At 39.0% G+C, this 27143-nt stretch overlaps 1 protein-coding gene across 2 annotated transcripts; it reads right to left on the bottom strand.

Moving 5' to 3' along the window:
• Positions 1-673: 673 nt before the first annotated feature.
• Positions 674-24028, bottom strand: gak (cyclin G associated kinase). 2 transcript variants are annotated; one of them, XM_015048647.1, is made up of 30 exons: positions 23643-24028; positions 20243-20304; positions 19232-19291; positions 17504-17618; positions 16482-16624; positions 16257-16382; positions 15052-15141; positions 14787-14922; positions 14539-14651; positions 13338-13416; positions 11829-11946; positions 10919-10927; positions 8868-8917; positions 8537-8685; positions 8251-8373; positions 7643-7776; positions 7277-7471; positions 7067-7184; positions 6860-6939; positions 6485-6678; positions 5552-5713; positions 5170-5330; positions 4815-5067; positions 4525-4719; positions 3626-3763; positions 3413-3499; positions 3009-3284; positions 2761-2909; positions 1455-1631; positions 674-1376 (listed from the first exon to the last, which is right to left on the bottom strand). In XM_015048647.1, the coding sequence occupies exons 1-30, from the start codon at positions 23782-23784 to the stop codon at positions 1275-1277; spliced, it is 3936 nt and encodes a 1311-aa protein (XP_014904133.1). In that variant the 5' UTR covers positions 23785-24028; the 3' UTR covers positions 674-1274. The 2 variants fall into 2 exon arrangements, with proteins under 2 accessions (XP_014904133.1, XP_014904134.1); XM_015048648.1 differs by lacking the exon at positions 10919-10927.
• Positions 24029-27143: the final 3115 nt, after the last annotated feature.

The raw sequence follows: 27143 nt of genomic DNA, 5'->3' as shown, positions 1-27143 counted from the left end.
AAAGAGTGAGAAAACAAACACCCCACCCTATAAAACCAGAGTAGACCATCACATTTTCTTTTCAATCCTTCAATTTTCTGAACTCTAGTTTTCTGTAAACTGTGTGTTAAAGACGGGTGTGGAGCGTGAATGACAAAAACGGGATTGATGATTACAGAAGAGCTTAAAATCATGGACTGAGGGGTCTGTCACCAGGTACAATCACGCTGGTAGCATCTTTCCTGTCGCTGCTACAAGAAGAAGAAGAAGAAAAAAAAAAAGCACTTCAATGAAGAAAACTGCTCATTCAAACATCCCTGGTTAGGAATCGAAGACATCCACCTGCTGTTGCTTAGAGGTTTGATGGAGATTAGCATGCAGTTTGCTACACAGTGTACACTGAAGGTGGAAGTCGAAGAGCACTTAAAAAAAAAAAAAAAAGACTGCCTGACTGGATTAATGCAGGAACTCCAAAACAAGTTTGAGGGCTGCATTTTCTTTATTATTATTATTTTTAACTTTGATCTGCTGCAGCAATAACAGGTATAAAGCAGCACAAGTAGTGTTCAGCAGGTAAATTGTCTTGACTTACTGGCTCGAGAAAATTCAAGTTGTGACCCATAATAGAGCAGCAAAGGTATTCATAAGGTATTTCTCGGTCATCTCTATCAATTTCTGTTTGGAAATGTTTGCATTTTTTTTTTTGAAGAAGAAGAAGCAAGTCTCAACATCACGAATGGCATTTTGCAAACTTTCAAGTCTGCTGCCATGCTTAACAATTTACAGCCATAATCACTTTTATTTGCCAGTAAACTACAAGACCGGCTGCAAACGTGCAAAGCACAAAGGAAAATTAGTACCACCAATAACCAAAATAGCTCATACTTTTCTCAGTGTCGATCCCCCAAATTAAACGACAGCTTTAGTTTTTGGCCCAATTGTCAGTAATTCCCTCCTCCCAACGTTTGCAGCACCACTCAGGCAGTCACACAGGTAGGCAGTGAGTTTACAAACCATCTCAATGTTTATTAAACCCTCTGTGTAAGAACAAGAATTAGAAGTATTTCCATTACAGTGAGGCAAGAAGGTCTTTTCTTGTAGCTGTAGAAACACAAGAAAGTAAAGGAGGAAGAAGGAGAATTGTAGAGAGGACACCTCTCAGAGGCTCGGCACCCTTTAAAGCCCAATGTGGGCACAGCCCTGTCCAATCTGGCCCAGTCAAACCCTCGTTTGGTTGGGCCAAATCCAGCCCAGTGCACGTCTGGTCTGGTTTAGTAGTGGTCCAGGCCGGTGTTTCAGAAAAGAGCTTTGGATCCCTGGTTCTCAAACTCTGACCAGGCGTCATTCAGTTCCATGAAGATCATCTTGGCGTACTGTTCGTACGGCTGACCGGTGGCCTGCGTGGACAGAGGCGGCGTTAATCACTGAAGGTCTGAGCGCCACACTGCAACATGTGCAGGATTTTGAAGCTGTACCTTATCTGGATGGACAACCAACACTGCCTTCCTGTAGAATTTCTTGACCTGGTCAGGGGTCACGAGGTCAGCCATGCCCACGGGCTTCCAGCGCGTTTCCCCCTCCCACAACACTGTATGCAGAGTTGAAAGCAGCGCTCTGATGTTTCGCTCCTTCCCTTCGATCCATTCCAAAATCTGGAAAGTGGAAAATAAATGACGTCAATCATTCAGAGGTTTGCTAGAGAACAAAAAGCGTTCGGGGAAAAAATTAAATAAAATAACTGAAGTGTAAAAACACACGGCCTGAACGGACAGGCAGGGAAAAAACAGAGCATCGTAAGAGGAACAGAGATGGACAGCTGTTATGTGCACTACATAAATCTGGTCTCTATGCAGATAAAAGATTGAATGGTCAAGTCGAAGTCCACACTTGAATTGAATTAAGTAGTAAAAGGTAGAATTAAAGATGTGCTGCTCAGACTATGTCCATCTAATCTGACTGAATTGGAGCTACTTTGCACAGAGGAATGGAAAAACTATTACTTGTTAGATGTGTAAAGGCTGCAGAGATGTACTGCAAAAGACAGAAAATTATAGATTCAGGAGAGCCAATTAAAAACCTCTCAATATTTACAGATTTTCATCTGCAAAAGATGTTGAAAAAGTGTCTCACTATGCAGCTATGCACCATCTTTTGTTGACCTTTAAACATAAAGACCCCACTTAAAGGGGCAGGGTTTTCCAGGCAAGTAGTGCCATTTCATAACAAAGTCAAGTAACTGCTACCTTCAGTTGTTATTAAGCTACTGTATACATAAAATAATTTAAAAGAAATTTGACTTAAAATTGGACGTTTGTCTCTTTAAGAAGCTCCTGCTTTTCGACATGCCGCCTTCAACACGTCATCTCAACATCAGTTCTCCGTTCAGCTATTTTCATAAGTTCTTTAGTTCATTGGACTGAGAAATAGTTCATACAATAAGCTCTGCATGTGTGCAATTTGACCAAGTGTTTGCTAAATGCTGCTGCTAGTCTGAAGGAGCTGCGTGGAGAGAGCAGAATGGCTGCCACAGGAATTCAAGGATTTCTCAAACCAGCATGGAAGAATCAAAGCAAAACTCCAGGAATGTTTTTGATGAGGGCACGACATTATAACATGATGTTATGCTCAAAAAAGACAATTTTATATAATGCAGTCACTTTAAACACATGTAGGGATTGGCTGTAATTTGAAAAACTTGTGAACAAGTTCAGGGAATATAAATAGTCTTGTGAACATATACAGTGTTTTTGAGTTGCACATGTATTACATTCAGCTCGTTACCTGCAACTTCAGGGGATCCATGTCTTTCGCTATCTCTTGCTTCCTCATTTCAGCGATGGTTCTTGGTCCCTTTTTATCAGGCTTGGAAGCAAAACCCTGAGTGGACAGAAGCTCCTCAAAATCATCCTCTTTCACCTTTGGTTTGGGGCCTACGGTACAAACAACACTACCGATTAATCTGAAACTTATCAATGAGAAGCATTTCTGTAGCAGAAAAGCCTCAAATCCTTTCCTCGGGCTTCTCTTACCAAATCCAGGCCCGCGAACCCCTCTTTCCTCCCTCCCACCAATGACACTAGTGAAGTTGAGGTTGTAGTTGGGCTTAGAGGACTGTGTGCTTGCAGGCTGAGATACTGAAGATGCTTTCGGTGTTGATCCAGGTCCAGACAACCACGGTTTGGTCTGCGCTGCGGCCGGTCTTCCCGACTGCCAGGCTTGTGCTTGAGGCTTCGCAGAGGAAGGGGTGGAGGAAGATGGAGTCTTTGTGCTGAATGAAGCCCCTGAAAAGTTACTACTTGCGGAGCCTGCAAGAAAAAGAATAAATATCACGCTTACTTTGGGAAGTGAAGAGATTCAAGTTGATGTTTATCCACATGTTAGGGTCACTGCTCGTTAAATCAACCATGTAACACTGTAAAAAGCAAAAACTCGCCTGGTAAATTGGAGCCCAGGGATCCAAGGTCAGCAAAAGGATCAAAAGTCTGAGACTTGGCCTTCGACATGGACGACACACCAGAAGCTGCAATTACAGTTGGAATACGAGTCAGACTCACATGCGGTAAAGCCATTAACAAACCTGATATGCCAATAAAAAACAAACACCACATGCATCGTACAATTTGCTAACTAATATTCCTCTACCCACCTGTGTTGGTATAACTGGGTTTGCTTGTGCTGGTGGTGATGCCAGGTGTGGTCTTAGCCGCCCAGCTGTCCCACCCGCCCAGCAGGTCTGGTTGGCTGGCTGAGGACGTCATCTTAGGGCCGTCTTTCACGAGCTTATCTGTGAAGACCAGGTGCCCCTAATTACTACCGCACCAAGATGTAGCAGGAAGTTTCATTGATTTTGTTGACTTGATCAATTTTAATGTTCAAAAGACTGACTGGTGTGTGATTTGTACCATTTCATCCACTTTTTTGTTTCACGAGAGCATCAAATATTTCAGTATATTTGAGAATATAATTATTTTTAGTTACTATGTGCAGTTAAATGGTGTCCTGAAGGAGCCTGTTTGAGGCACTATGAATGCTGTGCCATGCAGTCACAGTCATAATGTTACCTAGTGATGAAGTAGTAAGTAGTTTGCTTTTTTTATGATCGTTTAAATTGTTTTTGCAATAGTAGCACAAAATTACAATAAAATTCTAATCCACCCCCATTTTGAACAACTATTGATAATTCTTGAACACAAACTGTATGGGGGTTTTATGTCACCGACTGATACTGAGGCACCAAATTACGAAATCAAAAGAAAATAGAGGGCTTAACTTTTTTACAAAAACTGCCTGATAAAACAAAAATAAAAAGATCCACGCTGTGGGAAGGAGTTCATTAAACAGAAGCAGGCCCATGCCAACTTTGAGAGGGCTGCAGAGATCCCCAGGTCTGGTGGATCTCTACCAAATATATTCTGGTAGTTATGCACTATTTCAGTCTTGGCCCATCACTGAAAACCTCACTAGAATGCTGACGTTTGAGCCTGTAACGTGACAAAATGTGAAAAAGTTAAAGCGGTATGAAGACTCAGCTGATTGTGAACTCACTGAGGTTGAAGAGGCTGGTGTTGGATGCAGGGGTGGTGGTACTGTGAGCAGAACTGAACCCGCTGGTCGCTGAACTGTCAGAGCCCAACAAGTCTCCAAACAGGTCGGGCCCGGAGGCTTGGCGAGAAGAGCCCACACTGGAACCAACGCCAGAGCCGGACCCCATCCCGAACGGATCAAACAGGTCGCCCATGGCTGCAAAACATTCATGATCGGATGAACATCACATTGAAGTTAAAGAGAGCGTTTCTGGAATAATGCATCCAGCATTACAAACTCCCACTCCTCACGTTTTGCATCAGGTGTGGCTCCACTGGTTGGCTCGCTAAAGAACAGATCTTCCTGCACTGTTCCTGTCTGGCCAGCAGGGGGTGCAAACAAGTCATTGAGGAGATCGCTGTTGCTGGAGGCGGCTTTCAGTCCGCCCTGGTTAGAAGCACCAGAGGAAACCGCAGATGAGGCAGGGGGCTCGGGGTCAGAGTTCAACCCCAGGAGGTCAGCGGTGTCGCTTCGATCAGAGTCCTCGGGTGCTGGAGGGGGGTTCTGGCGGGAAGGAGGAAATTAAATCGTTGGATCTTTGACAGCACTGTCAGAGCACATTAAAATGAAGCCTTCAGTGTTATTTTAGCAAAGCAAGTAGCCCACCTGGAAATCGGCATCGAACAGTTGTTCACTGAGGTCATGGGATAAAGCTTCCCCACTGGGAGCGGAGTAAGACTCCCCCTCTGACTGATCACTCAGATCCTCCTGGTCGTTCATGGATCCTCCTCCTATGCTGTCTGTGGCATCATGAGGGCTCTGAGTGTCTGAGAGCACAAGGAAGAAATGAGAGCAAATTTTAAAAAAAAATTTGAAGTATCAAAATACTTTTAATTCATGGAAAACGTTTGGTGTTTGAAGTGGTTCGCAGCATAAGACAGGAAACAAAAATCAGAGGCTTTTCCCTCTTTGAAAAAAGAAAAAAAAAAAAAACTGATTCAAAATATTCACGTTTCAACTTCAGCGAAATATAAAAGAGTGAATTTACCTTCCCAATCTAGTGTCTGGAAGAAGTTGCTAGAGTTGGCGTCGTTGCCCACAGGAGATTCTGACTCGGTTGCGTTGGCGCCATCTGGGGTCTGAGCCGGTGGAGGCGACTCCGACTCATAAAACGCAGAGGAACCAGGCTGACGGGGAAGCTCAGGCTTACCTGTGGTGGTCACACACCCAGTTTATAGAGATTAAACTGGTTCTAGTGGAAGGCTTGCATGGATAATTCTGTGCTTCACTTCACACTATACCAGAGTTTCATCTGTACTTTTACTGCAACAAAAATGGTTGAAAATCCAATAAAAAAAAAAAAATTAAAAAAACATTTTATTGTCCTGCTAAGCAGATACTAATAGGTTATAATATGCATGAAGAACAAGCAAAAGGCGACACTATTTAAACACACTGAGAAGTTTTCACTTTGCATACAAAAAACAGTTACATCTAAACGAATTATCATGGAAAAAGTTCAATTTTTTTTTTGACATTTCAAAAGGTGAAAGTCTGATTAACTTAGATTCATTATTCTGAGATAATTATTTCAAGGCTTCATTTCTTATATTTTTTTATGATTATTTGCTTATGAAAAAATGAGATCTCAAAATCCAATAATATTACAAAAAAAAGTGTTAATTATCAAGCTAATCAGCTTATCCAACTCAAAACACCTGGAAATGTTTCCTGATGTATTTACACCAGACCATGCTAGACTCTTATTTTATGCTGCATTTTCTTTTGGGAACTGAATATAAATCCAACCAAACATTTTCATCCTATTATTCTCCACCCACTTCTGAATCATATGATCTTTTGTGTTGCTCCGTTCCAATAAAGTCTGAGGTTGTAAGGGACAAAACTATTGTCAAAGGTATCTTATTATTTTTCAAGGCTCTACAGAAGCTACGTTAAGTAAATCAAATCCAGGACCTACCAAACTTGCTGAGGATTTCCTGCTGCTCATCACGAGACGAGAAGAGTATTTTGGGGTTGAGGCCCTTGGTCTGGAAGCCGTCCCATGGAGGGGACTTGGTGCTGGGTCTGTCTCTGGGTTCCACTTCAATGTCCAGATTAACCTGGAACAAGTCTGGGTATTTCTCCTGGATGTCACAGGCGTCCAAATCATACCTGACAGAAAAAAAATAAAAAATAAAAATAAACACGTGGAGGAAAAAGTTAAAGAAAAAAAAAAAAAAAAAAAACTAACACCCTTGAGTTTTAGCTCTAATGTAAATAGCAAAAAGTCAGTATCATTTGAGTAACAATATTCCAGTTTGTACTGATATTAATTAGCAAACATTGTACATACTTAGCAAACTTGACAGTAGTTGCGTTTCTTGGGATAAAGCCTGTGTGAAACTGGATCTGAAACATTTTCATTGATGCCATCTGGAAAAGATTTTTGACATCAGAAAGTCAGTCTTTTGGGCAGAACAGTTTTTTTTATATATATTAGATATGAAAGTATTGATAAAATGAAAGCCAAAATCCTGGTAACACTCATTTGTGCCTGTACCTTTGCCTGGAGACGCCCACCCAGTGTAGATCTAGCATGATAGATCACCACAAGTACATCTCCTTGAACTGTAACATTGAGGGGAATCTCTGCTCTGCCATCTTCCATCTTAAAATCCCTTGGGGAGGCGGTGAGAGAGAATAACTGAATAAAAGAGCTATGCCGCTTTATATTGGTTAAACAGCAAAAAGCACTACAGGTCAATCATACTTCATCCTGTCGTACTCCTGCGAAGTGGTGAGGACCCTCTCGTCTCCGACGTAGACCTCGCAGAACGGCCTGCACCCGTTGCGCTGCTTGTTGAACAACGGCACCGGTGTCATGACGATAGAGTGAATAACTACAGGCTTGCTGTGAAGGATTATGGGCTCCTCTGCCATCATGTCGCACATATACTCTATGTACCTAAAACCGGAAAGCAACATTCAAGAGCACTCCATTATTTTGTGAAAAAGGTTTTAAAAAAATGTCGGTATATATATATAAAAAAAAAAAAAACTCAACCTAGATAAATTTCACAATTTGAGAGGAAACCAACAAACCAACGCAACATTTTCTGCACACTGGGTTTCGTACCTTTTGTGTGAGGGCGATATGCCAGGCGGGCAGCGTTTCATAGAGAACATGTAGACAGCAGCCTCAGCTGTAGTGAAGAGGCGACAGAAACACAGGAAAGAGCAAACTGCCACTGCTGATGCCGCTCGGCCGTCCTACACAGAAAAAAAACAAAAACAAATGATCAAATCAATTAAAAGAACAGCAGCAGCTGACAGCAGTTTTACTAGTAATGCAGATCAATCACACACTTGGCATGTTTCGTCTCAAACAAGGTTGGGGTTGATGTTGACGAAAGGTAAAGAAGACGGCACACATAATTAATGGCTGAGTCAGAAATGCTCACTGATCGGTCTTCAGCTGCTTTGTGCAAAGTCGAAGGACGTTCAACACCAGAAATGTATTTTAGGTTTGCACAAATATGTACCTAAGCTGTAACAACTAAAGCGATTTTAAAGCGCTTTTATAATTAACTGATAAATTTACGAGCAGTACGTTTTTAGGATGCAGTTACGCACAAACACAAATAATCAATGTGTACATAATCTTATAAATTAATGGTTTCATTTATTAACCTATAAAATGATCTCCTCCATTTTTGAGCATGACTGGAGGACTGGTTTACTCACCAGACAGTGCACTATGCAGATGTTCCTCTGGTCCTGTTTGAGCCACACATGCATGTTCTTGCAGACGCTGTAGAGACTGCGGAGGTTGGGAGCCCGGCGCACCTGCCAGTTACACTCCGAAACCTGGACACAAGGGACAAAGAGAGACAATGTAGAGACGATGCAGAACATGTTGATGTAGACAATGAAGTTTTTAGATGCAGTTCTACTGGCTGAAGAAATCGGCTGCATCTCATTACCCTGCACCAATCATGTAGGATCATATCCACAAAAGCGCTCTTCTTACCCTGTTGTGGAACCGTGATGGCCTGTAGGATCGTCTAGACAGGTTGTACACAGCGTAGTGGCCGGCGTGACGTGAATCCAGAAACAGACGAACGTCTTCGATGTTGTTCTTTATCGCAGACTCCACCCCTTCTGCTGGAAAAGACATCACTACACACACACACAACTGATCAGTAACCCCAAAAATAAAGGTTTACTTGCCTTAACATGAGACACTACAATGTGTGTTCACTTCAACTTAAATCACATTTACTTAAACAACAGAATCACTTCCATAAGAGCAACAAAAGAACTTGGGGAAAAAATGATTTTATGGCAGAAACTTGATCTACCTGCTATTCTGGAGGTGATGTAAGAAATATCCAGGTCTCCTTTGGCATAGCTGAAAAACAAAAAGCAGACTTAAAAAAGAGGCAGAGCATCTGGAGGGACACATTCAAGCAATTAAAGAAAAAGTTGCTTGACTAATGCCTGGTAAAAACACAAGCAGTTAGTAGGTAACCTAAAGACTAACAAATAAAAAATAAAAAATCAAGAAATGGAGACAATTCTTTTGTAACATTCAACTATCACTCTGGTTTCTAATGGCTTCTAACATATGGCACGTTCCTCCTTCCTTTTCTAGGCACCGCAAACATTTGCCAAAACACCCAATACCACAAACAGAGTAAGTGTTTTTGTTATACGACACACCAGGCTTTAAGACACTCTTACAGCGTGTACAAACACACTGCAGCATATTACAAGCAATGCATCATGGTTGGGAAAGCAAAAGTACCAAAGCCATCAACTCCAGCTAAAGTAAATATTATGGGATGGCATCAGGACGCACAGCGGGATGCTGGTTAAAGACACGTGGAAGGTGAAAACGTTGCTCTGTAAGCAGTGGAGTGCTGAAAAGCTCATTATTACAGTTTATATATTTGCTCATTCAAACTTTTAAGCATTCATTTGTGACCAACCGTTCCAATGAAAGATGTGTGGACACTCTGAGTTAAATCACTCTTTAAAAAAAGGAAACATCTTTAAAGGTTTTTTAAGGGAACAGAACTGGGAGGTTACGTGAAAATGGAATGCAATTACATTTTTTTATTACATTTGATAAACTATTAATGACAGATGGTCCTCTTGCTCATTACTAGTTTCACTATATTTTAACTTTCTTTTCCATCAGTCAGATGTCTGGTTATATTCCTGACTTTCTTCTTTCATTGAAAACTTGTCCTCACTTTCATAGTTCCTTCTGAATGCCAACTCTAAAAGACTTTTCTGTCCTTCAGCTGCTGTAGAGACGGACAACAATGTAGCATTAGCATTGTATTGTAAAAACTAATTATCATGTTAGCAATTAGCTATCCTCAATAATAAACTCTGGTTTGTTCACAAGCCTGAAAAACTGATGACACGGCAGGAACTGCCTGGTGAAGTCAATAGATGCTCAATATCAGATCACTTTCATCTCAACTGGCTCTGGCAGGTCACTGGCCATTTGGAAACTCAAAATTCCAATCTTTTTTCAAACAGTGAACACACCACACCTAAGAATTACAAGGTCATGCTGACAACAAAGAAGTTGTCGTTGCAAGGAAGAGGCTCAAAGTGAGTCATGTTCAGCATCAGTGAAGCTTTAAAACTAAACTTGTTCAGGAAGGTTGAACAGAGTCCAGTAAGGCTGCCATGTTTTGTTATTTTGAGCTTTTAACTTCTGGGAAAAGCTGAATTTGGAAACGGTAACCTTTTGGAAATCTCAGTTATGGTAAGGGCTTGCATTATTCTAAAATTGTACAGACATAAATGCTGTTTTAATAAAACTAGCTGCATTAAGCTCTATAATAAAATGTTAACAACAGTTTGTCAACCTAAGAGTAATGGTAAAATCTGGTTTACACCAGCTGCTCTTACACAGTGGTGCGTCATCATATCAGCAACTAAATGCTCAGAGTGGGAAGGCAGGAAAAAAAAAAAAATTAATTGATGGTTTAATATCTTATTATAAAACAAAGCTCCCTCTTTTACAAAAACTATAAATGGGTGAATGGTGAGTATTGATGCAACAACAAGAAAACGTTGGGTTTTAAAAATACCGTAAGGTAAACACCCTTTAAGTTACAGCACGGAAATTTTAATTAATCTAGCAACAACATCTTATCACAAAGAATGCAGATGGCTGAAATATATTTTAATTTCACCCCAAATTAATACCCGTCTGTTCGGCAACACTCAGCTGAATTATTGAGTGTGTGATGTTAGGATCATGAAGCCGTGATGATGAACACAGAACAGCAGAAGCTTTAGTAAAAGGTTTTATCCTCTAGATCAAACACATGCTACGGGACACAGACGGCAACGCATGAAATGACAAACTTCACCGAGCCATATTTACCTCGGGTTGCTAGGAGATGTACACAAAGTGGAACCATGAGGGATTGGGACAGAGAAAAGAAACAACATAAAATAAAAATAAACAAAAACAACCACACGAATGGATCAAACAGATGAGGAAAAAAATAACTGAAAGAAGGATCAAAGAGTGAAATTTAGCCATTTGCTTTTCGTCGATCCGAAATATGATAACAAAAATTTGGACAGCTGAGCGACTAAATGTTCCTTCCCTACATGGAGAGCCACTCAGGAAGGAAGATGTGATTACGTCAAATGCAAAATGAACAAATGATGAGCGCTGGAGATAGGCACCAGCCTCCATCTCAACCCTCCAGGGATAAGACTGTTTAGGAAATGGATAATGGCAAAATAAAAAGCCAGAGATGGTGATGGTATGAAAATGTACAAGACAAATGCCTTAATTCTGCTGCGATGCGTCCGGTGATCTGATGAAACTAAAATGGATCGTTTGGCCATGATGATCCTTGTTGATGATGCACTAACATCTGGAAATGTTTGGGCTTATTTAATGTCAGAAAGAAAGAGAAAAAAATATATACAGTGTCAGCAAATATCTAGTTTTAACTGTGTATATAAAGAGTATACAACAAGTACATATAAAACATAGATGGATGGGTGGGCACATAGAAGAATGAGTAGGTGGTGGGATGGATGAAAGGATGCTGATGGATGGATGACATTTTTAAACAATGGGATGTAGAATAAAGCCTGGAATTCCCTTTCCCCTCCAGAAAATAGTTTTATTTATATTTTTATTGATATAATCCCAGACAGTTCAAAAACTGTACAGGTTATGCCAAGTAAGAAAGTTCACATGTACAAAGCTTTTCATGATAAATAATCAAATAGAAAATATAAAGACACTTATAGCAATAAAGTTGGAGCCTTACCTGGCTACTGATTGGATGACTTTAGATGAAGTGTCTTTAATGTTGGTCAGGAAGCGCTCCGTTCCTCCCCTCAAGATGTCCAGGAAGCCACTTCCTGCTTGATCGGGATCATACACTCCTGGGCATCATGGGAAAGAAGAGAAGTGGATGTGCCATTTGTAGAGTAACAGACAACGCCGCGCATGTCCATTTAACAGCACCGAGTGGTCCAATAAAGAGGAGAGGCAGAAAACAGCTTGGACAAATTTGTTGGCTTTTATACTGTGATAATTCAGGTTCTTGATGTTTTTTTTCAGTAAGGTGCAGATGGAGCTAATCGTCAAAAAGAAAGAACAAACACGCTCTGCTTTTCAACAGATGGCACAGAAATCCTCTTATTAGGCATCAAGGAGGTTGCATGTGTGTGTAAGTGTGTGTGTTTGCTGAAAAAGATAAGCTCATTACAGTAGTTTTGGCAAATGTACACAAAGAAAAACAGAATAGCAGGGCTTGCATTTTCACAAACTTCCTCCTGTAGAGAAATGGGAACATTACTTTTGCCATTGGGATTTTTTCCTTACTTATGTTTTAATTATATCAATTCAAATGCAAACATCAAAAAGATTTTCAAACTTGAGAACTGCCTTAATGGCAAAAATATATATATTTTAGCATTCAAGATAAGTATAGATTTAAAACACATGTAATTACACTACAAAGGGGAAAAGCCATTACTGTTCCACGTCAGCCTGGGTCAGTCGGAGTTTCTCTGAATGAGAAACCTTCAGTAAAAATGGCAATTTTACATCATTGCCTTGTTTACACAAAACATAAAACATGGTCTAGCAACAAATATTCCTACAGTCTATAAAACAATAACAAAGATTATTACGAATGTGGTAATAACTACACTTTTAGTCAGGCTATCTGCTGAGGTAGCTGAACTGCTCTCAGCTGCTTAACAGAAATGCTACTCTTAGCTTAGCAAATGTAATTTTAAGTAAAAGCAGGTTGTCAGTTTTTGCACCATGACTTTATTTTAGCAACAGGAAATATTTACAAATGGCTGACTTCCTACTAACCCTGCTGTATAGCTGCCTCCTTTCAGCCAGCTGACCAGCAGCGTGAAGCAACCAGCTTCAATGTAGAAAAATAAAACTAAACTGACAATGCCCAGTTCCGCATTTTAATATCTTGACTTCAACATCCATTTTGTTCTCTCGTCCATGTTTTTTGTTCATGTCCTTTAAAGAAGTTGAGCTAAAGCTGCCAGCTTTCACGGTTCATGGAAGACGCACTGCAACGTCAACATATTCAGTAGATTACCAGGAATACTGGGACACAAAGCTAGAAACCATCACTTAAAGCCTTGGTAACCATGCTTCCTAAACATCTCCCTCTTTGTAAAGTGATATGTAATCTGTCATTTTGTTTGCATGCAACACTAGAGATTTAGGGATATTCTGCTAGTCTGTGAAAGCATAAAACCCCCTAATCTTCAGCGATCCCAACATTACTAACCGGACTTACCTGCATTGTTTTGGACACTCTGGATTTGCATGGGTGGCTGCGCTCCGTTGTTTCCGAATCCTCCGTTCTGCTCCAGCAGCTGCAGACATTCATAGCCATCATAAACTGGACGCCAACAGTAATATGTACTCAACATTGTTGCAGGAATGATGAAGATGTAAAAAAAAAAAAATAAAATAAAAAATACTGCAAAACTGGCAACCAAAACTGCTTAATGAGAAGAAAAAGTTGAAGATGTCATGAAAAATAAGAACCCTTGAAAAGTATCAGCAAAACGATGTTGAGCAAATTAAAAATGCAAGCAGTTTGAATTCACGCCTTTCTTCACTGCGAGTCGACGGCGCTGCGTTTCCATCTCTGCTCCATTCCTTAATTGTCTCCTCTCTGCTACGTCTCAGTCTGCTGCTCCATATGTCTCCACTGAACTGCAGCGGAGAGTGGAGGAGGATCGTAATCTCCTTATGTCCAGCAGGGAAACCGTTTCTTAGCCCTAATCAGATCAGCGATCGCCAAATCCACCGACACCCCCCCTCACCTCCCATGAACACACTCATCAGTCTGGTCTGGATTCAGGTCTTTGCATAAAATTTAGGAAGATTCAGGTGAACTTTTGGTGAATTGCTTTGCTGCTGGCCAAAACCAAACAAGTAATTTATTTTGTAGCAAATATTTAGTGGAGGATACTGAAGACCAATGAGGGAATTACTGCAGATCAAAAAGTTGGAGGAATGAGTCCCAGTAAGACCTGCAGATTTCAAACTGAAATCAGCTTTCACAGTAAGTACAAGGATTTGAGTTGAAAATCGTAAGATTAAACTGAAATTTTAAACCGACTGTGCTGCCAGTATAAGAAATGTTTTCTGTCTGGACAACAACAATGCCACTAAACAAACTACAATCATTTCATGTTTTTGGCAAAATTCAGCTCACAGAAACCTCCAAGTGTCTGCCTATTTGAAGCTGTGGGCGCAAGTAAGAAAGAAGCCAGAAAAGGAGCAAACTGACTCCTTTGTGCCTCCACCGAGTGCATGTGTTGCATGAGAGACTTGGTAAAAGGAACCGCATCAGCAATTTGAGAGGCACACAGCGGAAGGGGCCGTGTGACTCTCTCAGGCTTACAGACAGTCGAGCAGTCTTAGCCAATCAAGACGGTTTATCAAAAATACACTAACTGATATCTACTTTTTACTTGAACACTCACTTCTGTAACTGGAGACTTGGGGTTGACGTTACGAGCGGCTGCGATCTCCTGCAGCTGGTTGACCAACTCTGTAATGGATAGCCTCTCATCAGGGTTCACCTTCAACATGGAACCTAGAAAAAAGGAATAAAAGGGAAAATAAAAATAGAGCAGGCAGAATTATACTAAAAAAAAAAAGAAGAAAAAAAAAATTCCTAGTCTGTAAATATTACACAGTCTGAGAATCACGAACAAGTAGCAGCACATACGTATAAGGTCATGAAACACAGTGTATCTGGCATCGTCCTGTGGGATGGAGTATTTTCCATTGACTATCTGCAGTTTGGCTCCGTCCTCAAAAGGATGCTGCTTAAAACACAACAGGTAGAGGATGCACCCAAGAGCCTGCATGGGAGAACAGATGGTCAAAGTGGAAATTCTGAATTCAATTTACTTTCAAATAAAAAGTGAAGCAAAAAAAGAAAAAAGAAGAAGAAGAAAAAAAGAAAAAGTAAGGAGTTTCCAGCTCCTGACCCAGATGTCCTGTTTCTCGTTGATGGGAAAGTTGGAGTACAGATCGATCATCTCTGGTGTTCTGTATGCTGGAGTGGTGTTTCTTGTAATCTGCAGAGCGAAAAAAAAAAAAAAGTAAAAATATTTCAGATACAGTCAGATATATAAACCAGCCATGTTGGTTTTAGATATTTTCCAATAAATTAGTAAAAACTACTTTTTTATCCAATTCACCAAGATTTTCTTATCGCTTGTGTACTTCTGAAAAGGATAACATTAGGTATTTTTCATCTACAACGCCATCATACAAGCTGTCTGCTCTAGCATATATTTACCATCATTGGTCTGGAAACATTAGCAGACAATATTAGATTTACAATTTCTCGTCTCTGTGCATGTTTCTGTGTGGTTATGGTATTAATAGCATTAATGTAATCAATCTGTGCTTCCTCTGGTCAATTCAATCAAACATTTCTGGTTCCTATTTAACACCAAGATGTCATTACTAGAGTTCCAGTGTAAATGGAACTGGATTCAGTGAGATAAATGGAGGCTTTACCTAAGTTTATTTTTTTTACATACATAGGAGACATTTATTAAAACTGTCACTTTGGTACATTAAATTATTAAAAAAATAGTTCTGCATATATTGTCTTGTTTTTTTTTTGTTTGTTTCTTGGGGGAAGAAAAATAGGAAAACATGGCTGCTTAATATGATTAACAAATGCATGTTAACCCATAATATTGTTATTATTTATCAATTAATGCTCCTTCAGAGAGGCCAAAATAAAAAAATAAAACATTAATCTGCATTAGTGCACCCCAGTACAAATGAGATTTTGCTCATTATGTTGCGTTGCGTTATTGAAAAAAAAAAAAAAAAAAACTTGCAAGAGAAAAAATGTAAATCACACGTACATAGTGGTGTTTTTAAGAATTCAAACTAGTTCAGTGAGTAATGAGATTCAACCTGATAGCAGCACAATACTTGGTAAATGTAAAACGATTTCTATTAAACAAAAAATTTGAGGAATTTGTGCCTGCAGTGGGCAGTTTTGTCACATTATGTGAGCAGAACCTTCGACAACTTAAAGAGAAAAAGAAAACAGGAACAGGTTGTGGAAATGAGGAGGAACAGAACATCAGTAACTCCTGCTTGTATCCAACGGTTCAGTGTTTCTTTTTTATTTAGAGCAGTGTATGTGTGTGTGTGTGTGTGTGTGTACCTCATCCTCCACCATGGACCTCTTCTGTGCAGACCAGCTGTAGTCGGGATAATGTGACACTGTGGTGGCGCTGCCAAAGTCACACAGCTTGATGGTGCCCTGGTTACTAATCAAGAGGTTCTCAATCTGCAACACATCAGAGGCCGTCTCATTCAGCTCCACCGCACAGTGACAGGCTCATCATTCTACGCCCGTTTAAAGAATCATTCTTCAGAGCCGACCGACCTTAAGGTCTCTGTGGATGACCGGAGGTTTCTGTTTGTGCATGTGCTGCACGGCTCGACACGCCTGGTAGAAGATTTTCAGCACAGTGTCACATGACATGGGAGCTCGCTGCTCGACGCGCTTTATGAAGTCCACCAGCTGACCTGAGGCAGAGCAAACATATTTATGTGAATGATGATTTCCCATTTTAAACCAAGCCGTTTATTAACACCAACGGTTCAGAGAAATGTTCAAATCTTTCTCAAAATGTACGCAGTTTAACGAAGGAAATGCGTTCAGTATTTATTTTACACAATGAATAGAAAACGGGGAGGAATCTACCACAGTGTTTTGCATTTGACTAAAATCTGAGCTATGTGGAATCAAGGTGTTTTATTGATGTGCTTTCTATTTTATTTTTTTAACATACTTGCAGTAAGTCTGCAGATTACTCTGATTGAAAATAGCTTACAAGACAGTCACTGTGTTTGATACAGTACAGAAAATAATTGTGCATATTTCAAACATGTTGCAGTTTTCTTGTTTTGTTATTTTGGCAAAAGATAAGTTTTAGTAAACAAGGATTTGACTTTATGCAAGTATTGCAGCAAATTTAGTTTATTTTGACTTCCTTTGTACATTTCTAACCCAAACATATTGGATGCAAATCTCTGCTTTGCATAAATTTATTTTTCATAAATTTATGAAAAATGTATTTTTAAAAAAGACAACTGAATATTAATGCATACTCTTTGTTTAAAGAGGAAGGTGCAGGCTAATAAAGTTGTAAAACCTGCTGAATGAAAACCAGGGCATATGTAACAAGAAAAGGAAGCAGAACAGGAAATGAAAAAGCCACAAAAAAGGGAGACTTTCATCACCAGTTCCTTCTGAGTTCCTGAGAAAGTGCAGCGTCATCCGAATTAACACAACTACGTTGGATGGATGAGTAAACCCGGAGCCCGACATGACGAGGCAGACAGAGGAAGATGTACCAACACTTAGGAAAAGGCCTGTGTGCAGAAGTGGGAGTCGGTATTTACCTCTACACAACTCGGTGAGGATCAGAAACTCTGCCTGCCCGGTGTCCGACTCCTCCTTACTGATTGATGCAGCTGAGCAGAACTGAACCATGTTTGGATGACCTGATAACTTTTTCTAGAAGAAGCCAGAGGGTGAAGGAGCAGAGTATAAACAGAGCTGTGATGTCAGGCCTGCTCTCAGATTTGACTTTTTTAAACTGTTGAAACTAAATCTTTAAGCACACTGTACAAAGAGACAAGTTTATTTCTTCCAGGCTAATCAGACTAAACTTCCCTGGTTTTAAGTCAGTCAGCATCACCAAATATATGGTTTTTGTTAAATGTCAGGTAGGAGTTTTAAATTTTAATGGTCTTCAAATTCAGAACTTTGTAAATTGTTTCTTAATTTTTGGTAGACTTTTTTTATTTTTTTTTTTAATCTGTATAATTTGTGGTCAAACATTTTCGATATCAATAAGATTATCCCGATAGTTTGTCAAAATTTTAGTCCATATTTCCGACAGAATTTGTGTAACTGAGTCAAGTCTGTAGGCCGTTTCTCACAAACACCTTTATATTTCTGAGAAAAAATGATCTATGGAACTGAAATGAGGGCTTTGTAATCCCAACCATTCACACCTACTTTGGCAGGGTGGAAATTTAACTTCCTGGCTGATGTTGTAAGATGTTGCTTCAAAGAAACACCCCCACAAATTGCTGTGCTTCCCTCCCTATACCACCCAGTTGGGATAGAGCTCTGAAGAATGCAAGCTTCCCTCTTTTATTTCTCCAAATGTAACAGCAGTCAGTGTGGCCGCACAGCTCTGATTTCATCACACCACAGGACATGACTCTGAAGACTAATTTTTTGAGATAGGAATTTTGGGTTTTCATGAGCTTTATGCCAAAATCATCAGTATGAAAACAATAAAAGACCTGAAATATTTCAGTTGGTATGCAATGAATCTAAAATATATGACAGTTTAATTTTTTTATCATTACATTATGGAAAATAATGAACTTTCTCACAATATGCTAATTTTTTTAGAAGGACCTGTATTTGTTTCACTGGGGAGAAGGATACTCTTCTACAGCCAGCAGCTTCACAAAGGGTTTCCTTTTGTTCTGGACTTGATACACACATTTCACCACAAAACACACACATCTCTCGGGCACAGAGCTCGTCTTGTGAATGGCATGATGGCTGGACTTTCCCATGCTGTTTATACTTGTAGTTGTTTTAACATGGCACATTCAGTTCAGCTGGAAGTCAGACCCAAAGATGGACCAGATTTGGAGAGGTCCTCAGAGAGGTTCTCTTTCTGATTTTTTTTTTTAAATATTATTTTTACAGAAAGTCGCATGAGGAAGTTTGTATGAGAGCTGATGCCTTAAAATATATCCACAGCTGTGCCTCCATTTGGCTCAAATGTTAACTAATAACCTCCTGGGGTCTGAGATACATTATCCTCACACATGAAAGAAATAAATAAATCACCTGTAGATTTACCACCAACTACTATTAATACTGTTATTCGACTCTTGAATTGCAAATGTAACGCCTGGCTTTGCCTATAAAATAAGCAGATAATTCTGTACAACCAGCTTGCAAACCCAAGGTTTGTTCCACAAACCTCAAACATGTGGGTTTGATTTTAACTTGGCTGTTTCACATGACAACATCTGCTCTCTACTGAGGCAGACATTTCCAATGCAATCTTAAGAGAAATAGAGTATGGTCAATCATACCATGAAGCAGACTTCCTGTATAATTTCCTTGTTCTTTTCCTCTTCGTTGGACAGCAGCCTCTGAAACAAAAACATGCAAAAAAATTAATAAATAATAATAATAATAATCATTTGTAGCGATACTTTTCAGAAAGTGCAGACAAAAAGTTTTATTTAATCATTTTATATGACTATCTTTTTGAAATCCCAACATCTAAGACATGGTTTTGCTGCATCTACAGAGAAAACACAAATAAAGTAATGCTAACCAGAGTAGGAGTGCTGGATGCCACTGTAAAAACGTTAACAAATCAATTATGCAATAATTTTGTCTTTGTTTTGAAATAACAGTGAAAACTTGTTTAACTTCAGTGCTGTGTATTGTAATCCTCACACACACACTGTAACGTCATCACAGCTCCAGATATAAACAGCTGAAGATCATTTGAGCTTCCAGGATCAACCGCTGAGAGATTTACAAAATCACTGATGTCAAATCGACCACAAAATCTCCCACTGCTCCAGTAGACATTACAACATGTATTGACATTAGTGTTAAAAGTGTGTTGCAAAATGCTCAAGCAGTGGGCTAAAACTTTGAACTTGACATTTTTCCCCCCATATGAACACTTTAAAAGAAAGTTTCAACATTCTCATAAAAGAGGAGCAATAAGAGTGTCTACAGCGCAGATTTAACAGAATATAATATGAAAAAGAAGTTTAAACCACTCAACTCTCTTTAACATCTTGAAAAGCAGGTGAAGCTTTTTTAAATATCCAAGGGATTTAAAAGTGGAAAAAGTTCGAAACAGAAAGGAAAATATAGACTAAAAAGTGAGTTATTTTTCCTAAGGAGCTGATCATCATCTCATCTCCAGAGATGAACAAATGAAGATCTCAAAAGCTGACAATATCAGCCGGTGAGAGCCTTACAGAATCACTGATTCCAAACAATTATTTCTATGTACATGCTAGCAATACTTAGAAACAAATCAGTCTGAAATATTCAGTCCTGAAGGTAACTCGTCTTACCTTCAGAGCATAGTCCTTTCCACCGCTCATGTCCTGGGCTTCATACACAAAAGCAAATCCACCTTAAAAGAAAAAAACAAAACAAAAAACTATTAAGCAAAACTATAGACATAATAGCATATTTAGATTTTATTGTGGCATTCATAGGCAAATAACTTACATCTGGAATGTTTTGTGTATTGCAACTATAATGCGTGATGCAATCAAACATAATAATGTCCAAAAATAAACTGTATGTGTTTAAGTTTAACTTGCTCTGACTGGATTATTCCCAGAGTTAAAATGGTGACAGACCAAAGAAGAAAACTCATCCAGCAAAGTGTTTCTACACAGTTGATTCCACAGTGGATCGAGTTCAGTTCATGATCAGAAAAAGTACTCAGAACTTCAGCTAACGATCCTCCCACAAAAAACTTGTCTAGTCTACAACGGTACAACCACAGTCTTATCTGTAGATCGCTGAATTGCTGCACCAGACTAGATTGAAACGAAGTAAAATCGCTGAAAAACAAACACAGCAAACTTTCTGGCACCAGCTTAATTTCTTAAACCTCAAGTGCCTACGATAAGGCCTGTTACAAAAAAAAAAAACTCAGTTACGAGCGGTTAGCTCTAAGCTGGAGGCTATATTCAAACAGCAAGAAGAATTATGTTTTACTAACTATAATCTGTCTGCCGCCAATGGATACAGCAGGACAGGATGGTATTATGTGTTGCATGGATTAAGTCTGTGGGACATTTGGACTTCAGCAACAAGAAAAAATTGTGTGTTTGAATTCATTTTAGTGCATGCTGGAAGGCAGATGAGATTCAACAAAAATCAATAGTTTACATTGAAAAAACTAAAATAAATCAGAAAAATTACTTCTAACTGAAATTACTATTATTTTTTTGTTAAATTTGTTTTTTTAAATTATCTAATTTAATAATCATAATTAGACTTGTTTAATTTAATAACAACTGTTAAATTCCTATTCCAAATGTAAAAGTGTGTACTGCTGGAAGACAAAAAAAAAATAAATAAATAAATCTCAATAATCCAAACAGGTGAAGCGTACGGTCACTATAGCGATGAGTAAATCAACAACCCGCCTTGAGTTCCTCAGCAAAAAAAGACTAAAGGAACAGCTGCCCGTCTCTAATCTTTAACGATTTATTTACCCAAGGATGGCTGCTGGCTGCTCAGGTGTGTGTAAGACGGATTCATTATCCCAGGCCTGATTCGGTGACCTTGTTTGGGATTCAACCCAGTAACCCGATAGTCACACATACTTCTTTCACATGAGCAGGACAAAACAAGCTCATTCAATTTCTGAGCTGAGGACTAACAATGCGTTCAAATGTAGTTGATAGTTGGCACAAAGAGCAACAGACTTTTTTTTTTCTCCCCAATTTGTTAGTAGCAGGAATGAAAGTAGCAACATCACAGTGGGAATGCAGGCCTGAACAACAGAAGGCAGAAATTTTGGAATATCTATTTTTCCTTTTTTCCAATTTAAGCTGCAAGACTTCTCTGTTCACTGATCTTTTGAAATTCATTTCATTAAATCTTTTGTAGATTTGTAAATAAATAAATGTATAGGTGAAAAAAAAAAACATCTGGTTGGAGCCATTTATTGTACAAGGATCCAAAGATCTTGGTGCAGAGCAACAAAGGAACCTTTCAGACAGCAGGACGCGAGTCTGAAAGGGGAGGGGGGGCTTAGTGTAAAACGATCTCCACTTCAACCAGTTTAACCTGTGATGGGCCGTCCAGGACCGGCTCAGTTAAGGCACTGGACGGTCTGATAACATTAGTACAACATTGTTGTCAGATGCATTGACTGATCCTAGCGTTTTATTGGTGTCTATGATGTCATAACATGATAACATGATAAATAACTTTCTGGGGTTTTTTCTAGGAATAATTTTAAGGAGCAATAAACGCATACAACAACATTTATCAGTAAAATTTGTTGTATTCTGCTATAATTCAACTGGGACTAATTCATCTTGAGAAAGCATGAGAAGGATTAACAGACTATTAACTTCTTAGATTACAGGTGAGGATACAAATAGTTGTGTAAAAAGAAAAATCAAAAATACGTTTTTGTTAAAGTAAATCAGTCATTTATTGCTAAATAAGTTGCGTCACACTGGGAGGTGCACATTCCAATGCATTCAAGCAATGTATTTAGATCTATTTGCACTGCATTCAGGAAGGTGATGGGCAAGATGGCGCAATCAAAGTATTTCAAAGCTTTTAAAAATGCATGGGTTCAAAACCACAGCATGCTTTGCATTGTAGCTTCATTCCTATGAAGGACATGCCAGAGAAAGTGCTGCAGTCTAGTTTTGCACACTCTTGTTTAGCTGACTGGGGGAAAAAGAGGCTGCAATACTTTCACCTCACTTACAAAGAATAACAAATATGACTGTTTGAAAGGCACCAGCAACAGGGTGTAAAGAAAATGGATGGATGGATGGATGGATGGATGGATGGATGGATGGATGGAAATATTACCAATGGGGAAGACAACTCCACAAACTAAATGTGGGCCAGCATTTAATTTTATTGATACAACACTGCTTATAAACAACAGTTGGCAAGATTCACCTTACAAACTGCTGTTTAAAAGCATGTCTCATTGGCAGTTAATGTCAGGTTGTTACATTTCTATCAATCTTAAAAGGTCAGACTGGTAAGAAAAAAATAATTGTATGCTCATAAAACGCCTCTTTTCGAAACTGCAAGGCCCCCTTATAGACTGCAGAAAACACTTGTTTACATCAAAACACACTTATCTCCACGCTTCCACATGTCTCCTATCTTAAGTGTACATATTAAAACGGGGATAAAACGGACCTGTGCTAAGGGAAACGGAAAAAAATATATTAGAGATAAATAAAGTCTTAAATTTGCATGACTTTTATTTTGGCATTTAACCCCCGTTTCAAATGCAACCCAACTGTCGCTGTCGGCATTTAAGGTTAGGCGAGACAATCCAGCTAATATCGGAAATTGCTTTAGTTATTTGTGGAAATCTAATAATCAGGAAGCGTGCCAAACCTAGTGTTATCTGTGTTACTTTATTGCTGCCACATCTACACATAAAGTGTGTTGCCAAAACATGTAAATAGCTGTCAAGGTTCATGACTCGAAGTTATCCAGCGACATTCAAGAGTCGAAAACGAACAAATCAAACTAAAATGCGTTTTCCTTCGACATCCACATTTCAACAATTAATGCAAAGTTGATCGAAACCAAATAATCTCCTGGTGTTTGCTAGGTGAGTCGCGGTGCTTCCATTTGCTAACCAACTCAACTGACGTTGTTAGCTCGATAGCTAGCTTCAGCTACCTAGCATGGCTGTTTGCAAGCCGTGACAGTCACGTCCGTGGCTGTGGAGCAAGTTCTCACCTTCAGCGATCACCCGTTTTATCCTCAGCTTCATATCACCGAGCTCAACGACTTGTCCGACGAAGTCATTCTGGTCCCGGCTGGCCCCTCCGGACGAGCCGGGCCCGGCTAAGAAATCCAGTGCCGACTGAAACAGGGACATTTTTTTATCCGGTGTCCGTCTTCAGGCCGCCCCTTGAACAGGAAATGAGCGTCCGAAATCCCTGCTGGCTCAAAAGAAACACTCTCCAGCGGCCTATTCAGTTAGTGAAAGGTGTTATACCTAGGCGATACAAGTCCTTCATCTAATGCAGACATCCTCTTCCTACTGCTAAACTGACGAAGCAGCCATCATATCGGCGCCGACTGCTTCCGTGAAGAGTGAAAATGACGTCAAACACGATTCAATCATGTGACTTAAAAACCTGACGAGGACCTGCGTGGGATCAGGTGCTTCGTTTAAATTAAAAATCTTAATAGCTAATAAATAAACAAACAAACAAAAAAAAAATTATAAATCGTAAATGTGATCAAACTAATTAAAATAATAATAATAATAATAATAATAATAATAATCAGACAGTCAAAGGTGTTTTGGAGACCCGCAAAATTAAATTAATAAATAAATGAGTTATGTATTTATCAATTAAGTTATGTTCTCAATAAGAAACATATATTTAAGTATTTAAATATCCGTATCACAGATATGTATTTCTAGTATTTTAATCACTGACAAAATATTTATCAGTATTGTTTTACTTCTTACCAGGGAACAGTTTTTAGATGTTTTCTTGATATCTCTTAGTGCTGCAGTCTATTATCAATCAGAGATAATGTACACTTCAGTTAAAGATTAGGATTAAACCACAATGAGCAGCCGATTGAATGAAAATTAAAATCCACTGTTAATCCAACGACTTTGCCACACTTTCGAAAAATCTGTGGGAAGTAATCAAAACACACTTTGGGAAAGTTTTATTTGACACATTTTGATTTGCTATTTCGAATTAGTTCTGTGTTGGGTTACGTTCTGCTTGGTGACTGGTTTTCTGTTGCCTGTTAAATATATACTGCTAAAAAAAAATAAAGGGAACATTTCACTTTAATTTTGTGTGTGGCTCCAAATCCAGGCCTCCATTGGTTAATAAATTTGATTTCCATTGATGATTTTTGTGTGATTTTGTTGTCAGCACATTCAACTTTGTACAGAACAAAGTATTCAATGAGAACATTTCATTCATTCAGATCTAGGATGTGTTATTTGAGTGTTCCCTTTATTTTTTTAAGCAGTCTATTTAGGATCTATTTGGACTTCATCGTATCGGAGTGCGTACCACAAAATATAATGTACAATGCTGCCATCTAAAGGATGGATACGGTACAACCTCACTCTCCCATTTCGGTATGTGCTAAAGTCGTGGTCTCCTCGAGGGGGCAGCATTGAAAAAGTAATGACAACTCTTCTGTTGAGTATGTGTCAAAAGGTTTGTAATGCAGGAATGTGGGCTTGATGAGAGAATACCTGAGTTACTGGTGTGATAGAGCATTACTCAGACAAACAATAAACTGTGGTGTATTGTTGTGTATTATTTATGGAGTACATACAGGTAGAGTACACCAAGAGCCGGAACCTGAAGTGCCAACATCAAAGGCGTTTAAGTCAGGTCAACACATGCAATGGGTTGTTGTAAGTCTGAATTAGTTTATTTTTAGTAAATGCAGGTATCCTTACAGCAACATCTGTCTGTGTGAAGAACTCGTTATAATATTTACTTTATTCAAGAAGGGCAGATCTTAAATTGTAAGCGGTAGACATGCAAATATTTTGCCTGCTATATCTTCTTAAAAATGTATATTTTTATTTAACATACAAATCCATGTGATAAACTGCAACACATTCAGTGACATCAGAGCAAAGTTTGTTTCAAGACTTGAGAGGATTAAATAAATTTTTCCATTGATAAATAAGAAGTCCTATATGGTCAGCTTCCCCATATGAGACATTTGTATTTAGCATTTCAATAATTTCTTTTCTTTTTGCATATTGTGTTCTTTTTCTCAACAAATTGGAAAGGGTTTGTCCTTGTGAGACAGCAGTGGTATGAGGCTCAGTCAACAAGTTATTCTGGTTATTCCTATGTGGTCCCTCCGGTCGAGCCAGCTAGAGGCTATAACCTAGAAATCATATTCAAATTGCACTTAGAGACAAATAAAAACATAAATACAATGCCCAAATCCATGTATAGTCTTGCATTTGTGCTGACAACAACAAAGAATGACCAAAACATCCCAAAAGATTTAAAAGAGTAAGTCAAGCTCCTCACAAAGAACTACTATTAATGCATTTGGTTATGTTGTGGACTCAACAGACCCAATAAACCTTGTTTTCCTCATTAAGTGTATGACACCCTAAAACACAGAAGAATACAGAGAGCCACAGTTTGATTAGAAGAATCTGATAATTAGACGCATGGCCTTGATAAAAGAGTGGCAAGAAGAAAACCATCGGTAATAGAAAGCATCATCCATTTAAAAACTTTCCAAAAGCTTTGAAGGGAACAAAGTGGAAGAAGTTGGTCTGGTCAGATGAGAAGAAAATTGACATTTTTGGCCTACAAAATGTTATGTGTGTCAGAAAACCAATACCGTGCATCATCATGAACATATAGGAAGATGGCGGTGAAAACATGATGTTTCAGAGTGCTCAGAACAGGTGGTTGCAAAAATAATGCTATCAGGATGGTTTTCTTAGGCAGGCTGGATAAAGCAAAGCAATTCCTAAAACAAAACTTGTTGGAGATTGTAAAAGACTTGAGAATTGAGAGTAGAAACATGTGACCATGAAGTTTGGTTTAGATTAAAGCATGTTCATCTGTCAGAAAAATTCAAATTCTTACAATATTTCAGTCATTTCTTTTCACTTCCTATACGAAGAATGCACATGTGGTATACAGACAAAGCCATCAGTTGTTTAGGAGTTTACGAGTGAAGCAACGTTTGGATAAAACATTATGTAACTCTTAAAAAACCTGATTAGAGGGATCAAATGAACAACAGGAGGGTATTTTCTCCGCTTTCTCATTGGTCACACCCCTAAGCTCATCCCTCGTCCTAGGTCTCTGATTGACAAGCTGCAGTTCAAACACCTCTTTCAGTTTTTCTTTGAGCAAAGAGAGAGCAGCTTAACGCTGGAGTTACGCCTCCACGCATAGAGCGATCTGTCGGCTGATGTGGAACCAGTTTGCTAAGGACCAATCAGTGACCCGGAGAAGTTTCCCGCGCGCACACCAACATCATCACCTCTGCGCGTTCACGTGCGGGTGACATTCAAGATTTCTACAGCAAGCTGCCTTTCTTATTCAAGGAAGAGTAAATACGTCTTTGGTACAAAGGCAACCGACTGGCATGTTTAATCTGTTCTAATTTGTGAGGCTAAGTAAATAAAATAAATAAAAAATAAAACAACAGTAGAACAATGAAACTTGTTTACAAACCAGAAGTGTGGTGCATTTTCGATTAAAA

The sequence above is a fragment of the Poecilia latipinna genome, unplaced genomic scaffold (assembly GCF_001443285.1).
Source record: "Poecilia latipinna isolate Pla-1442-1.1 unplaced genomic scaffold, P_latipinna-1.0 Scaffold896, whole genome shotgun sequence".
NCBI classification, from domain to species: domain Eukaryota; kingdom Metazoa; phylum Chordata; class Actinopteri; order Cyprinodontiformes; family Poeciliidae; genus Poecilia; species Poecilia latipinna.
This window is presented reverse-complemented; position numbering and strand designations above follow the sequence as displayed.

Coding starts and splice junctions, on each gene's coding strand:
- gak (XM_015048647.1), bottom strand. CDS start 23,784: ATGTCCCTGTTTCAGTCGGCACTGGATTTCTTAGCCGGGCCCGGCTCG. Junction 6,679..6,859: donor ACTACTGTCAAGTTTGCTAA/GTATGTACAATG, acceptor TTTTTCTGTCAG/GTATGATTTGGACGCCTGTG. Junction 3,285..3,412: donor CCTGGGCTCCAATTTACCAG/GCGAGTTTTTGC, acceptor TTTTTCTTGCAG/GCTCCGCAAGTAGTAACTTT.